The 15814-nt window shown below is 45.6% G+C and overlaps 1 protein-coding gene across 1 annotated transcript in view; it reads right to left on the reverse strand.

Moving 5' to 3' along the window:
- EMILIN2 (elastin microfibril interfacer 2) overlaps positions 1-15814 on the reverse strand; it is a 62657-nt gene that overhangs the window by 29945 nt on the left and 16898 nt on the right. Inside the window, exon 3 of the mRNA XM_090039748.1 lies at positions 2177-2352. Coding sequence (XP_089895874.1) covers positions 2177-2352 — 176 coding nt within the window. The remainder of the gene's footprint in view (positions 1-2176; positions 2353-15814) is intronic.

Here is a 15814-nt window from a genome sequence, read left to right on the forward strand (position 1 = left end):
CTGCTGGGGCTGGCCCCTCCCCCTGCCAGCCCCCCAGAGCCCCCCAAGCCCTGCCGTGGCCGGCCCTTCCCCCCAGCTCCCAACCCCTGCCAGGGGTGTCCCCTCACCTTGCCAGCCCCTCCCCCCACCAGCTCCCCTGAGCCTCCTGAGCCCTGCCCTGTCCAGCCCCATCTCCCCAAACCCCCAATCCCTGCTCCCCCACCCCATACTTTAAAAAAAACAAAAAATAAACCCTGGCACTTAGCGGCAGCTGTAGCTGCTACATGTCTGCCTGGGGCCCCACCCACACAGTGCGGGGCAGGCTGACAGCCCCAGTGGCCCCAGCCTGGGCCCTTCTGCCCTCCCCCACTGTCCTGTGCTGCCTGGGTGGCCCTGAAGACCCCTCACCCCTGCTTCTCAAGTAAGCAGAGGCTTTTTTTTCCCCATTTTTTTTTCTGTTCTTTTTCTGGTTTTTTTTTAAGTGATGGTGCCTGGGGCTGTGGGGGTAGTCTTGTGGGTCTGGGGGTGCAAGTTGGGGGGTGAGGCTGTGTGGGAAGCCATTGGGGGGGTCTGGGTGAGTGAGGGGGTGGGGCTGGGTGAGGCAGCCATTGGGGGGCTGTAGCAGCTGGTGGGGGATGGGGCCAGGTAGGGCAGCAATTGGGGGGCTGGTGTGGGGCATGTGGGCCTTGCAGGGGGAGTAGTAGCCCCTGCAGGGGCCATTTGGAGGCCTTTGTGTGGAGGATGAACCCCCTGTTGGGGGCCATACTCCTTGTGATAGTGCTGAACCCCCGTTGGGTGGCTGAACCCCCTTTTGGGGGGCCAAACGCTTTGTGTGGGAGACGAATCCCGTGTTGGGGGGCTGAACTCCCTGTTGTTGAGTAGAGCCCTTGTGTATGGGCTGAACCCCTTGTGTAGGGTCTGAACCCCTGGTTGGGGGGCTGTAGCCCTTGTGTGGGGGGCCATAGCCCTTGTGTGGGGGCCATCGCCCTGTGGGAGGGCAAAAAAATATGTATTCATGAATTCATGAAACCTGTATTTAGAGTTCACTTTATTATTATGATAAGAGACTTGCTTTAACACTGTAGATATATCAATAAACCATTGTTCAACCTATTGCTGTCTCTGTCTCACTCTCTCTCTCTCTTTATAGTGGTCTTTTGTTTTACATGTGGAGGAACATGGATTTGGGGGTATTTCAGAAAGTGATTTTGGGATTTTTTTTAAATCAGGGATTTTTCAGTTTTCCAGTAGGGAACACCAGAATTCCTGCTAGGGAGCCCAGTGGCAGGACCCTGCCTGCTCAGAGCTGGCACCTTGGACCCATCCGGCTGTGGCTGACCTCCTGGCCAAATGGGGCCAGGAGGATATGCTTTGACAGTTCAAAGCAGGCCACCACACCCAGAACATCTCCCAGGTGATAGCTGCCCAGATGGCTGGGGGCACACGTGGCAGGAGTGCCACACAAAGGCCAACACTCCAACCACAGTCCACTGGCACCTGGCCCAGGGGGGCAGACACCTCTCCTGGCTCTGCAGTCCCAATCTGAGTCTGGCAGATGCACAGCAGGTCACAGCCAGGCAGTATCCCCCACTGCCAGACTGCTGCCATGGGTAGAGGGTGCAGGGAACTCAGGGCTGTTTCAGCAGTCCGGCTGGCAAAGGGGTAGTGTCCCCAAGTACCAATTGGCTGGGCCCCGGAAGCTGCTGAGAGCTAGTAACCCTGAGCTACTTGCCAGGGCAGCTTTTTATACTGCTGGGGACAGCACAGGTGCTGGCCCTGGGCTCTAGCTCCCCCTGGCTGAAGATCCAGGAGGAGCTAGGCAGGGTTATTTTGCCCCTAGTGGCACAATTTGCTCCACAACAAAGTGCATGTCCGAGCACATGTGCTGAGGCAAAAAGCCCTAGCTCAAATTTGCACAACTTCTATTTGAGCTCCTGCAAGCGCACATGCCTGCATGTGTGGATGTGCCCTTAGTGACTAGCTGGAGTTTATAGCAATTCTTCTAACCCAACCATTCATTATTCCTCAGGACATGCCCTATAACACAGCTGTTATTGCTTTGCAATGTTTTTCCATTATACAATATGCCTTGTATATTGTTTTTGTACCTTTTGGTTGTAGTGTAAAGAAAACCATAAACAGACAAAACAAAAAACTAGGCATGATCACGTATACCACAATCAAAACAAAAAGTTACCCAAGCCTTTCTTCATAGCAGCCTGTGGTTGTATAGTGGGAGAAAGACTGGTTTTTGGTTTTTTTGCTGGTCCTTCTCTACAGTCTACGCCTTTGTAACCAGGACAACATCTCCATTCCAGTTCTGTTACCATTTTATATGCAATTGTATAACGTGGTCTGAAACTCAGTCGGTATCTGTCAAAATAGAAACAATACAGTGGCATTAGAGTTAACAAACTTGATGTGCAAAAGGCGTTTTCACACAGTTAGTTACTAGTACTACTCTGCAGAATCAAAACCACTTTCTGCTAATGAAAACTATATATTTTTAAACATATCTCTTTATACAGCACAGCTGTTGCAAAGGAACGTACTTGAATTTCATACCAACTGTGGCAGAAGGCCACCTCTGTTTCTCCCCAAAAACGGTGCCCTGTGACAATTTGGTTAGGATGGGCCCAGCAGAGGATACACACCTTACCCTATCTCTTTAGGTAACCTGAGTACACATTCCTGAGGGAAGGGAGAAACCTGCTCCCTCTACCTACAAGACTGGTATCACATACCTGGATGAGGGGCTTGTTCCCTGGGGAGCTAGGAATTGCCAGTCTTCCCAGCAACTAGTGATATATATCAAATTGGTTGGCTGACAGCCAACAGATGCTGGCCTCCATTGGACCAGGTAAATGAGGTCACAAGGGCTATAAAGGTCAAGGACTGCCCAGGAGGAGGGGGCAGCAGCCATGAGGGAGACTCAGAGAGAGAGAAGAGCTGAACCATCTGAAACGTGTTCTCTCTCTCAAAACTCATGATCAAGGAACTGCCTGCCTCCAGAGGGAATCTCCACCTGCCTCTGGATGATATTTGTGAGTAATTTACCTGAGATCTAACTAGATATATAACTTGCAGTTATATATCACTCAGATGCGTGATCAAAGGCTACCCAGCCATGGGAGTTTGCTGTATGGGATTTCTCTGATATTGCTCTACCCTGTACCCTATTGCAACCCTACCCCCTGTAACCAATGAAGTTCTCCTTTGTACTTAGTGTGGGAGACTTATTGGGAGTGGATCTAGATTATGCCTTGGGGTCCCCTTGGTTCGGCTGACTAAAGGATATCACTACTTGTGCTTCTGACTGAAGTAAGCATCCCAAGTTCTTGAAGTGAATCAAGTACCCTCGAGGGCTACTAGGCCTGTGTTTCCCAGGGTGCACAGAGCCAGAATCAAGCCCAGCCCTGGATGGTGGCAGTGCAACACCCAGGCTAGCGGGTGTGCTCCAGGAAGGGGGTCGGCCAGACGTGAGGTGCCCCCAGGGAGGCACTCGGAGCCTGAAAGATGGTCAGGCGCAGTAAGATGGGTAGCTCAACACAGAAGCTCCCCCTACTGGCCTGCCACACCAACAAAACCTTTTCTGCTTATTTTAACAATTAAAAGAATTGATTTTCTTCCTCCTGTTTAATAAAACATTCTTCAGAATTTGTGTTTATGATCCACTAACACTGAAAGAGCTTAGGGGGGGTTTGGTCGTAGCCCTGTTAGTCTAAGAACACAGGCAGGCACGTTCTTTGGATAGATTTAACATCTTTTATTAGATCAGCTTAGTAGTTAGAAAAAAGTTCTTAGGAAGCTTTTGGGCAGTCACCCTTCTTTGTGCAATCACCCCTCTTCAGGCATAGAACGTCTCTGCTGTTCTGAGACTCCAAGAAATGAGAGAAGCTAAAAATGTGATAGGATATCAGTGAGAATGTAAATGGATGGAAATTATGAAAACAAAAGGTAGAGCGGGGGGGGAGGAAAGAAAGCCAAAGGTGAGTAAGGGAAACTCTACAGTAGTAGTAATTCAAGGTAGAAACAAGGCTGTCTGTGAAAAGGAATAGCTGGAAATTAGGAAGACAAAAAGAAGAAAATTAGGGGAGGGATGGGGAGAAAGGGGGAAGGGGAGGAAAGAAAAATGTAAGCGGTCAGGTCTGGCAGGTACCTGGCAAATCAGATGTCAGGCAGCTTGTAATATGTCATAAATCCAATGTCTATATTGCAAATTCCCTGACTAAAAACCCCAAATCCATGATTAAAATGAAAGGCCTATCTATCTATCTATCTATCAGTTGAACATAATGTTTTCTTGATACATTTACACTTTTAAAGAAATTTGGAAGCCTACCATTGCCACTATAATAAAATAAATTCTAAATACCTATACATTTTGGGTTTTTTATCATGGAAAATTGAAGCTCACCCTGCCCCCTTAGTTCATAGAACACAGGTGCAGGCCCCCACCCCTCACCACCCAGCAGGTACAACCTAGCACTGCAGGGCGGTGTGGGGAAGCTACTTGCTGCTGCAAGCTCTCTGCTGTCCTGGTGAGGCACCCCCTGCCCACACAGTAGCTACATAGGCAGCAGCATGGGGTTCTGCTCCTCACTGCTGGTGCACAGGCAGTAGACACACAGAGCGTGCACTAGCAAGGAGTTTCCCTGCATGGACCTGCTCTGCCCTGCAGCGCCAGGTCATACCTGCTGGGCTGCAGAGGCCTCAGGGAAGGGCAGCAGGGTGGGGAACAGCGAACAGCTCACTGATCTGGGGGCATGGTACTCCCCCTGCTCCCCCACAAGTGCACAAATGGCAGGGAGTCAGTCCCACCCCCTGCTCCCCAGACAAGCCACTCGTGGCTCTGTCCCACTCTCTGCCGGCCCTATTGTCTCACATTCCAGCCCTGGGCCCCAAATCTCACGCACCCCATAGCTGGGCAGCAGCCCCAGCCCTGTCCAACTCCCTCCCTCTCTCCCTATGGGGGTCTCCATCCCCCTTTCCCCCAGACTCACCTGCAGTAGCTGCTCTCCAGGCTGCCGTGAGGCCACATGCATATATTCACATGGCGCCTCCTGCCCGACCGCCCTTCTCCCATTCCCCCTCAGCTCTCTGTAGGCTGGAACTCTGCCAGCCTGCAGAGAGCTCGCTGCAAAACTGCAAAATCTGTGGGTTTCTCTGTTAAAATGAAAATATCCACATTTTTCTAAGGTAGAGGAGGAAAACTATATTTTTCTCCATTTTCCATGGGAAATGAAAAACCCAGATCTCTGCTGATAAGAAAACAGACAGATCAAGGCAGAAAACTAAAGGCAACTAGGAAATAAGGAGGAGGAGAAGTTCAGAAAAAGTAGGAAGGAGTTCAGTTGAGAAGGATCTTGAAGACAAACCTAAAACATTAAGCACAAGCTCCTTATTTTAGAGGATAGCAGGCCTTTGAAGCCCTAAAAAAATGAAACATCTTCCTTTTAATTATCCTTTTCCCACTCAAGCGAATTTTTATTTTTTTTAAGTCCAGAAAAAAAAAATCAAGAAAGTAAATACAAAAAAACTTATATACATACAACATTAAGTTTTCCTAGTTAAGTAATGAAAAGTCATGAAAAGGACAAATTCAATTTGAAGGTGCATTCTTAACTGCATGCTCCATCTTTAATCAGGATGACCACAAACTATCTTTAAACATGGTGTCCCCACCACCCCAATATGTTTAGATACACATGGCATTTGTGTACTATGTAGACAGAGCCTTCCTAGGGGCTTGTGTTGTATTTAAAACACTTACACATGTCTCATTTCTGTATGAGAGACACAGAAAATAACACACATAAACAAGCAGGAACTCCTTCCTTCAGCTTCAGCTCCTTAAGCTAGTATACTTGGAATAGCAAGTGACATGGCTAAAAATAAAATGTTACCTCAGTGTTTTAAATAATGCCTGAATTGTGGATAAAAGTAATCCCATTGCCACCCTCCATTTTATAGAGTTGGATGGGTGTTTTCTTTCTCTTGTTCAAGCACTGACCAACTAATTCGAAATACTTATTTCACAGCTCTGATGGCATTAGAGTTGCAATAAAGTAAAAGGGAAGGCAGGATAACATCACAGGACTAAAGGGAATATTTTTCAGACTTCAATGAACCCTGAGCAATCCCATATGCAGCACATTTTGGGAGACAGGCAGCATACTCAAGAGTGGGCACCAGAAACAAAAAAGCTATCATAAAAATTGGACTGCATTTGAATATCTGTATTAAATTAGGCATTTTCTTGCATTAAAATATGAAGAGAAGTGTTGCTTAAAAAGAAAAAAATGACCAACCAACAGATTGAAAAGATTAAAACCTGCTCTGACTGGGAAACTCCTCCAAACACAAATGAATGTAACTGTTACTCTTGCCAGCTTTTCTTGACATATGAGAAACTAATTGCTGCAGTAATTATACACGTTATGCAGCATCTTCCATATATATGTTTGTCACAATCCTAATTCGAATATAATGTTTTATATCTGTTATTCATTTACAGACCCTTTCTGGTTTAGTTGGCTGTTCAGCGTAGTAAAAATGCGTGTGTGCTGCTCTGGGCATACACTGAACGATTGCTACATTCAACTCAGCTGTAAAATGGGTACTTGGTTATTCAAGGAGAGGAGTCAAAAGGAGCCACATGTGATACTAACAACATCGCCCCCTTGTGTGCCATTGTCTACAGCAGTGGTCTCCAAAGTGGGGGGTGCACAAGACGATCCTTTGGGGTATGGGAAGAAAATATTAGAACTTCTATTTATATTTATTTTTTATCTAAAAAAATAAGAAAGAAACTAAGCTTTACTAATATTTAATATATGGATTGATACTGGCACCCTCACTCAGTCCATATGTCAGACGGTCATGTGTCATGTACAGTACATGAGTAGTATACGTATATAATTTATAAATAAATAAATATACATATATTGGAGGTGCGTGCTCAAAAATTTTTTACTGATAGAGGTGCGTGATCAAAAAATTTTGGAGACCACTGGTCTACAGAAACTGTCATGTTAGCTTGATAGGTTACTTAGGCTCAGGGGAACTTTTGGAGAAGTATAAATCCCTGTTTTTTCTAATAAAATTTGCTTCTGTATTCTGTAAAAACATTCTAACCTTAGCCCTCCATAAATACAGAGATAATATTTTTCTGTGTTGTCAACTTCTTTGCCATTTCTTCTTTGAGAAAAAGATATTATCAGACTGTGCATATAATCCAATACCCCCTTCAACTGTTATTTTCTGGGCAGTATAGTGAACATCATTAATAGGAAGACTGTCTGAAGTCTCTAATTCTTGCGGATGTTTTACCTCAAAGGCAGAAATGGACTGGATTTCTCATCTGCCACCAAGTTAATGTTAATAAAGGATACACTGGCTCACACAGATTATCTAGGTTTCAAATTCTGACCTGCTGCACATTTATTCAGACTTCGTTCTTAACACTCCTCACGTTCATGACAGTATAAACATAGTAGCACTAGGCTACATAAAAGTTTGTATTTTCCACCGAAATATCTTACAAATCCTGTTTACAAATGTAAAGCACAGACATACCAGGGTCAAGTACATAAAAATTAAATAGATTAACGCAGTGGAGGGGGAACACTGAAAAGGACAACATCCTGGCCACCCAAGACTTTCCTGTTCACTTCTCACTTATCTATGATATTAAACTACTTATTATGTAGGTAATTTAGATAGGGTGCCTTTACTTTGAACTACTTGCTGGAGTCAGTGGAGTGATGGCAGATTAGTTAGGATGTTTTAGTGGTTTGAAGTGGTTTAAGGGTCATTACAATCATCTTTGCAAAGAGTGCATAACTGGAAAACAAGCTTTGAACTTTTCAGTCAATTTTGGCATGCCGGAGATCGGTACTTTTCCTCTGTTTTCCATGAAATTCTGAATGGCTCTAAACTATGTGATCCTTTCCATCCCTCTGAGGCCAATGGCATTTCTTAAACTTAAGATACTCTTCTGCAAACACCATTTTGCTACAATTATTTATAATATTTCTAAAAAACTTTTAAAATAAAGACAGAAAACAAAACAACTTTTACTTTTAAAAAAATCTTACATCAGAGCAATGCAGACTTTTCTTGTAATAGTTACTTTTGCAAGTCATAACATAACTTACATATTTTTACTTTGCAGACTTCCTCTATGACTTACCTTAAACAACATTTAAATAAAAATAAAACATGAAAAACACACACAAATATTTAAGAGTGCAACAAGAAGTAAAACCAATTAAAGTCAAATATAATTCATTTGATAAAGCTGCATAGGATTTTTATAGACTACTTATCCTACTAATAGAAAAAGAGCAATTACAATATTGATACCATTACTTATGAGGGGCCAGCAGGGGAGATTATGCTTAGGGGTAACCAACATGGGTTCATTAGAGGCAGGTCCTGTCAGACCAACCTGGTGGCCTTCTATGATCAGGTCACCAAATCCTTAGATGGAGGGGTAGCAGTGGACGTAGTCTTTCTGGTCTTTCAGAAGGCTTTCAACACTGTCTCTCACCCCGTTCTCATTAAAAAACTGGGGGACTGTGGTGCCGATGCCTACACAGTCAAATGGGTTGCCAACTGGCTGGAGGGCCGCACCCAGAGTGGTGGTGGATGGGTCATTTTTGACCTGGAGGGATGTGGGCAGTGGGGTCCCCCAGGGCTCAGTCCTTGGACCCGCACTATTCAACATCTTCATCAGTGACTTGGATGAGGGGCTAAAAAGCACTCTGTTCAAATTTGCTGATGACACTAAGATGTGGGGGCATGTGGGCACACTAGAAGGGAGGAATAGGCTACAATCAGACCTAGACAGGTTACAGGGATGGGCAGATCAGAATAGGATGGGTTTCAACACTAACAAGTGCAAGGTGATGCACTGGGAGGAAGAACCAGCATCATACCTACAGGCTGGGGAACTCCCTTCTCGTCAGTGCAGAGGCAGAAAAGGATCTTGGAGCCATCATTGATGCCAAGATGAACATGGGCCGGCAGTGTGGGGAGGCAGTCAGGAAGGCCAACCAGACCTTGTCATGCATCCACAGATGCATCTCAAGCAGGTCCAAGGAGGTGATCCTCCCGCTCTATGCGGCACTGGTCAGGCCACAGCTAGAATACTGCGTTCAGTTCTGAGCGCTGCACTTCAAGAGGGATGTGGACAACATGGAGAGGGTCCAGAGGAGGGCCACCCGCATGATCGGGGGCAGCAGGGCAGGCCCTACGAGGACAGGCTACGGGACCTGAACCTGTTCAGCCTCCACAAGAGAAGGCTGAGGGGGGATCTAGTGGCCTGTTACAAACTAGTCAGAGGGGACCAGCAGGCACTGGGCACTGGGGGAGTCCCTGTTTCCCCGAGCACTACCAGGAGTGACTAGAAATAACGGTCACAAGCTGGCAGAGGGAAAATTCAGATTAGACATCAGGAGGCACTGTCAGGGCAGCTAGGATCTGGAACCAACTTCCAAGCGAAGTGGTGCTGGCTCTTACCCTGGGGGTCTTTAAGACAAGGCTTGACAATCACCTTGCTGGGGTCGTCTTTCCTGCCATGGCAGGGGGTCAGACTTGATGATCTGCTCAAGTCCCTTCCAACCCTACACACTATGAAACTATGAAACTTGATGGTATGCCTGTATGAAAAACAAGATTGAGTATACCATCCTTTCAAAGAATTTTTTTTTTTGAATTATAGATGTAATTTACAATCCTTTCAATAGTGTTATACAAAAACTAATCTAACCTTAGGCTGACACTGTCACTCTAATTCTGAATCTACAGTTAAAAATGAACAAAACATCTGTGGATCAAAATCTCTCTCCAAACTGCTCATAGTCTACATCAGGGGGTGCCCAGAGTTACTCACCTTGGGAGCCACACGCAATCCTCCACCAAAGCCAGAGAGCAGGGTTGGGTACAGAGGGGGGTGCTAAGCAACCCAGAGTGAAGGTGACCACACACCCCCTGCTTTGCTAAACCACTCCGGCTATCCCCGCAGGGAGCGTGTCCTGGGGTAAGCGGTGTGGCTGCAGCCCCTGCTTCTGGTAGCCTGGTGTCCTACGAAGCCGCCTCGGGAAGAAGTGAGCAGGGCTTTGGTGAAGAAGCCCCAGAGAGCTGCAAATACCATGCTGGAGAGCTGCATGTAGCTTGCGAGCCATGGTTTGGCCACCATGGATCTATACAAACAGCACTGAGATAAACTGCTCTGGTTTGAGTTCCAGCTTTGCCAAACTGATTCAAGCTAATCCCAATCTTAAAACTCAACACCACTGGAGAGAAATCAAAGAATCAAAATGTTTGAAAAGCCATGCAAGTTCTATCCAGCTCTGGTATTGGTATCAAGACAACTATGTACTTCTGATGAATTTTTGACCTGAGAGTTTAAATTGAATTTGCCTAGCAGTGGCCCTGACCTTCTGTGATACCAGATATGAGCTCATAACTCACACTCTCCCACACAGTTCCATCAGTCAGTGGGATAAGTCACATAAGTAAAGGCAAGCAGACTTAACTCTAATGCTTTTCTGTTTTGTTTCCAGCTGCATAAAGATTAGATAAAGCGGCTCCTTAAATGCTGTAGCACTTTGACTACTGATAAATGTCAAGTGCAAATGTGAAAATTTCCTGCACAAAGAGTTATGTTATATCTCACACTCTAGATAAGCTTCTGAGCCATGGTTAAGAATAGGAACTCTAATTAGATATTCATTTGGGCTAGTACAGTTATCCAACAAATCTGAGGAGGAATTGATCAAACCTTCCTAGGTTTCTCTACGTTGTATAGATTGGATGTAATTAGGCCCCTCAGCTGCCACTGGTGCCAAGCTCCCAGGGGCCCAATCCTTACTTCTATGGATTATCCCAGTCCCTGCTGCTCAGTGTGAGCTGCCCTTACCCACCCCCACTCCTTCCCACCTGCCTACATCTGTGCTGGCTTGGATCTATGGCAGCCTGGAGTAGCTGAGCACCCAACGAGTGCTAGTATGTCTCCCTGTGAGGGGCAGCTAGCAGGGGGAACTGCAAAGACAGCTGGTATGCTGAGGGGCAGTGACCTACCATGAATCAATAAGGGATCTGGTACAGAAGTTCGATAGACCAATCTAACCTAAACCTATTAAATCTGATAAGTCATCAATCCAGGTCTATCTTAGACTGGAATCTGCCATTTTAAAACCAGTCTATGTGCCCTGAACTTCTGTTCTGTTATGGGTGTAGACCAAATTTCGATCACTTATACCCAGTTAATGTGTAATGTCTGTACCTGGCCTTGGTGTTTATCCCATAGATTTTCCTAGTCTAAATTTAAAATGAGATCAAAGACCAAAGCCAAAGAAGATCAGTAACCACCAGAGATTAAGTCTTCAGGTCATAAAATCTGTCCACTTTAGGCAGGATTTGTGACTATAGGAAACCTCACTGGAGTCTAGCATAGATGTCATACAGGTGTAGCTAATCTGCAGCACATGCTGCAAGTGGCACAGGCAACCTTTGTGTGTGGCATACAACAGACTGGGGATGGGACAAGCAGGAAGAACAAAACGGGGCAGCAGATTGGGCAGGGAACACAGCAGGGAGCAGAAAATAAAACAGCAGTTCAGGAAGGGAACACAGGGCAGAGAGGAGAAAGCAGAACAGTTGATTGAGCCAGGAGAGAGGACTAAAGTAGCACTCAGCGAGGGTGTGGAACTAATTTGTGGAACATCTGCCAGAAAATTTGGCCCCCCCACTGATGGCGTACATGAACCTGAAGGATTGGTACCAAGCAGAATTACTTTCTGGGTCCATGCTTTGATTTTAAGTCTTCCTACTAGTGAGCACATTCTAACAATGAATTATAAGGTTGCATATTTTAACGGTACACATGGATTAGGAGTTACTAGAATGTATAAGTACACTACAGACAGGGTGTCACATTCATCTGGCCCTGTGGGCTGGGTGAATAGTGTGGGGCTGGTCCTTGGACTAAATCAGGCCAATGGGCCCATGAACCAAGGACACTCCACCCCAACCTCCCCATGCTAGGTCTGGCACCTACTCCAGCCACTCTGAGGTCCACACTCATGCCTCGTGTGTCCCAGAGTGGCTGCAGTGGACATAGTGTGCAGTGTGGATCCCAGACTGGTCAGAACAAGTACTGTGGGTGGTACAGGCTTGCTAGACAGACAGTGCATATAATACAGATCCTGGAGCAGTGGAAGTGGGAGCTACACTCCACAGACTGGCCAGACTGTGCCATCTGTAGCACCAGTTCTGGTCACTCCAGGATCTGTGCTACAGATGTTCTAGGACTGTGCCATATGAAGTGCCTGCTCCAGGCAGCCTGGGACCCGCACTGCACAGGGCATCTCTGGGCACTACGTGCGGTACTGGTCACAGACTACCTGGAGCAGATTGTGTACAGCATTCATCCAGGAGCACCCAAGCAGGCACCATGTGCAATGCAGTTCCTGAAGTGGCTGGAACAGGTGCTGCATGTGGTATGTATCACAGGCCTTGTCCATGGGGGCTAGTCCAGGTCAGTTCAGACCCAGGAGCAGCACTGAGGGCTGGTTAACAGGGCTTCGTGTTCTGGATCATGCCTTCAGAGCCAAACTGATCCTATCTACTCCATGGGCTATATCAGAAAGTGAACAAATGCACTCAAACTCACACAAGAGAGAAAGTTCCAAGGAAGTGTTGTATCAGTCTATACTGTTGGGTGAGGTGGAGGCTGTGGGTTTCTTGTGTCATGTCCCTTATACTTTGATGCAAATTCATGTGCAGCCAGGTCAGGTCCTCAGCAGACATGTGGTATAGCAAAAATGGAGGAATCCTGTGCCCTCTTGCACTAAAGAAGCACACTGGGGCACTTTTATATGTGCTCCTGGGCAGGGGGTGGGCAGCACTTTAATTAGAGCAGCTTTGAGAACCTCTCTAATTAAAGTTCTGCTATGTCTTGTGTATCAGCATTGCCACGCTTAAAAATGGCGGTGGGGGTGCTCGAATTAAAGCTTATTCAACAAGCTTTAGACAAAACGTCCCCATCAGCGTTTTTAAGTGCAAGAACACTGATACACAAGGTGCAGAAGGCTGCTGGAGCATTGCAATTGCCACACTCCAAGACACTTAATTAATTGAGTCTTTTCCAATTCACAGGAATTCCAACGCATCAGAGCAGCCTCTGCGCTTGTGTATAGGCACCCTAGATTCCCCGCAGAGACAACTCCAGAAAAAAGGATTCACTACGTTTCAGAGTCCCCTTTAAAACCTTTGGAAAACTGAGATTCCATTTTCCTAGGTGCCACCAAATAAATCTAATGAAAATATTATGACAGGGAAAATTATTGATCAGATGAGTTTCTATAACTAAAACAATTGTTAATAATTACAGACTTGTAGAGAGTGTTTAGTGGCTATGAATAAGTTTATCAGGGGTGACCACCAAGATCTGGGGGAACGTTTGTTCACCAGAGTGCCCCAAGGGATGACGAGTTCCAACAGTCATAAACTACTGCGAGACCATTTCAGGCTGGACATAAGGAAGAATTTCTTTACTGTCCGAGCCCCCAAGGTCTGCAACAGCCTGCCATCGGAGGTGGTTCAAACACCTACATTGAACACCTTCAAGAGCAAATTGGATGCTTATCTTGCTAAGATCCTATGACCCCAGCTGACTTCGTGCCCTTTGTGCGGGGGCTGGACTCGATGATCTTCTGAGGTCCCTTCCAGCCCTAATGTCTATGAAATCTATGAAATAAAGATGAAGCATTCATACTTCTAATTCTGCTAAAACCTACATCAGCACTTAACATTCTTGCTTTCCACACCCTTGTGTGGATTTCCTCCCCCTTAAAGATGGTCATTCTTGCTGAATCAGACTTACATAATACAAATAAAAGTGTTCTTCTAAAAAGCAGGAATATCAAGGCACACTTCCTAATCTCTCCCTACACCAACCTCCCACCCCCAAAAAAGCCAGCTGTTTTTTTCAGCAGTCTTTCCATAACAAGAGTACAGCTACCAATGGCTACTGCCTTCATTGTGAAGCCTTCAGTCACACTATTAGCTGACGAAATAAGCAGTCATTCAAAATGTAAACGAATATCCTCTGATCTTTAATATCTGAATATTTCAGTATTAAAAAATTAAACCTTCACTGGGCAGCCATCAAAGTACTGTAGTTTTCAAATATTACCTTTCCTTTCCAATTGTTCTCTTATGAAAAATGTTGCATTAATATTCACAATTTGTTGTAAATTATAGATGTTGCAACATAAAAATATTATTATGGGTCTAAGCCACAGCAGGAAGCAGTTAGCATTATTAGGTGGCATTCCAAATATCAGAGCTAAAACAAATCAGAAACATATGGATTTCATTGGCAGGAAAACATATGGGCCAACTTATTTAACTACATATTAATATTCAGCATTGAGGACAATGTAAGAACAAAAATGTCACTAAACACTCAATGCAAGGAAAAGACTAGAATCAAGATGTTTCTATACATACTTTATCTCAACTGTTTATTCTAAGACCATGACAAAGATCGGTCTAGAATTCATGGAAGTCATTTGAAAGGATACCATTTGTCTATAGACGGCTTTCAGCCATGCTCTTACTGAACATGGCATTCCACCCTTTTCAACTGATACATCACTTGATCTCCCAGTAATGGGAGTTCTGGATGTGCACAGAACTATATCTGAAGATACAACTAAATACTAACACATTTTAGTACACTCATTTATTACAGCAGGGTGGCCAACCAGTAACATGGGTACCACAAGTGGTATAGGCAACCTCTGTGTGTGGCACAAGGCAGATCAGGAAGCAGACAGGCAGGACACTTTAGATAGGTCAGGAAGCAGAAGGCAGAGCAGGAGATCAGATAGGGAACAGAGCAGGGAGCAGAAAGCAGGGCAGTGGATTGAGCAAAGGAGTGGGGTTGCATTGGCACTCAGAGAATGGGTAGCGCTAATTTGTGGCACACCTGCCAAAAAGGCTGGCTCCCACTGCACTAAATAATATATTTATTTTTACTTTCCGGACAGGTTCCATTTTATCAGAGATCTAAATTCTTAGATAACATAATGCCCCATTGAAGCAAGCTGTGAGTAAAATATCAGGATTATTTTAATCAATAACAGTTTTGCCAATGGCTTCTGTAATCAAGATTTCACCCAGTATTCTTTAGATACCAGATGCTCTCTAATACAGCTTACTATGCTACCATCTAACAGCACGTGCAATGGATTTTAACCTGAGGTCACAGGAAAATGTGGCACAAAGGGACCTCACAAGTTCATCCAGTTCAGCCCCCTGCTCAAAGCAGGATCAGCCCTGACTAAACCATTTAGCCAAGTGTCTGTGTAACCTGCTCTTGAAAACTTCCAAGGATGCAGATTCCACAACTTTTCTAGACAGCCTGTTCCAGTGCTTGACCATCCTCATAGTCAAAAAGTTCCTCCTAGGTTAGGTACAGACATTTGGAGGTATTAGGGAGAGATTAAATCAATTCAAAATGGCTGCCTGATCAGGATGGGGGGCAGAGGGGCTAACCACAGGGGTTGGGGGATCCAGAAGGCTGGAGATCAGGGGTCTGCCAGGTAGGGGGAAGATGCAACCTGCATGTGGGGTAGGAGGGCAGAAGCAACCCATGGGTAGGGTAGGGGAAGCAGACCCAACCTGTGAGGGGTAGGGGCGCAGGTGTGACCAGCAGGTGAAGGGGCAGGTGTGACCCACAAGGGGTAGGGGCAGGTACAACCTGCAGGTGGAGGGGGGGGCAGGCATGATTTATTAGGGTTAGGGGGAGCAGGTGCAA

Source organism: Crocodylus siamensis, chromosome 3 (assembly GCF_052110815.1).
Source record: "Crocodylus siamensis isolate JL-2025a chromosome 3, ASM5211081v1, whole genome shotgun sequence".
Classification (NCBI taxonomy): domain Eukaryota; kingdom Metazoa; phylum Chordata; order Crocodylia; family Crocodylidae; genus Crocodylus; species Crocodylus siamensis.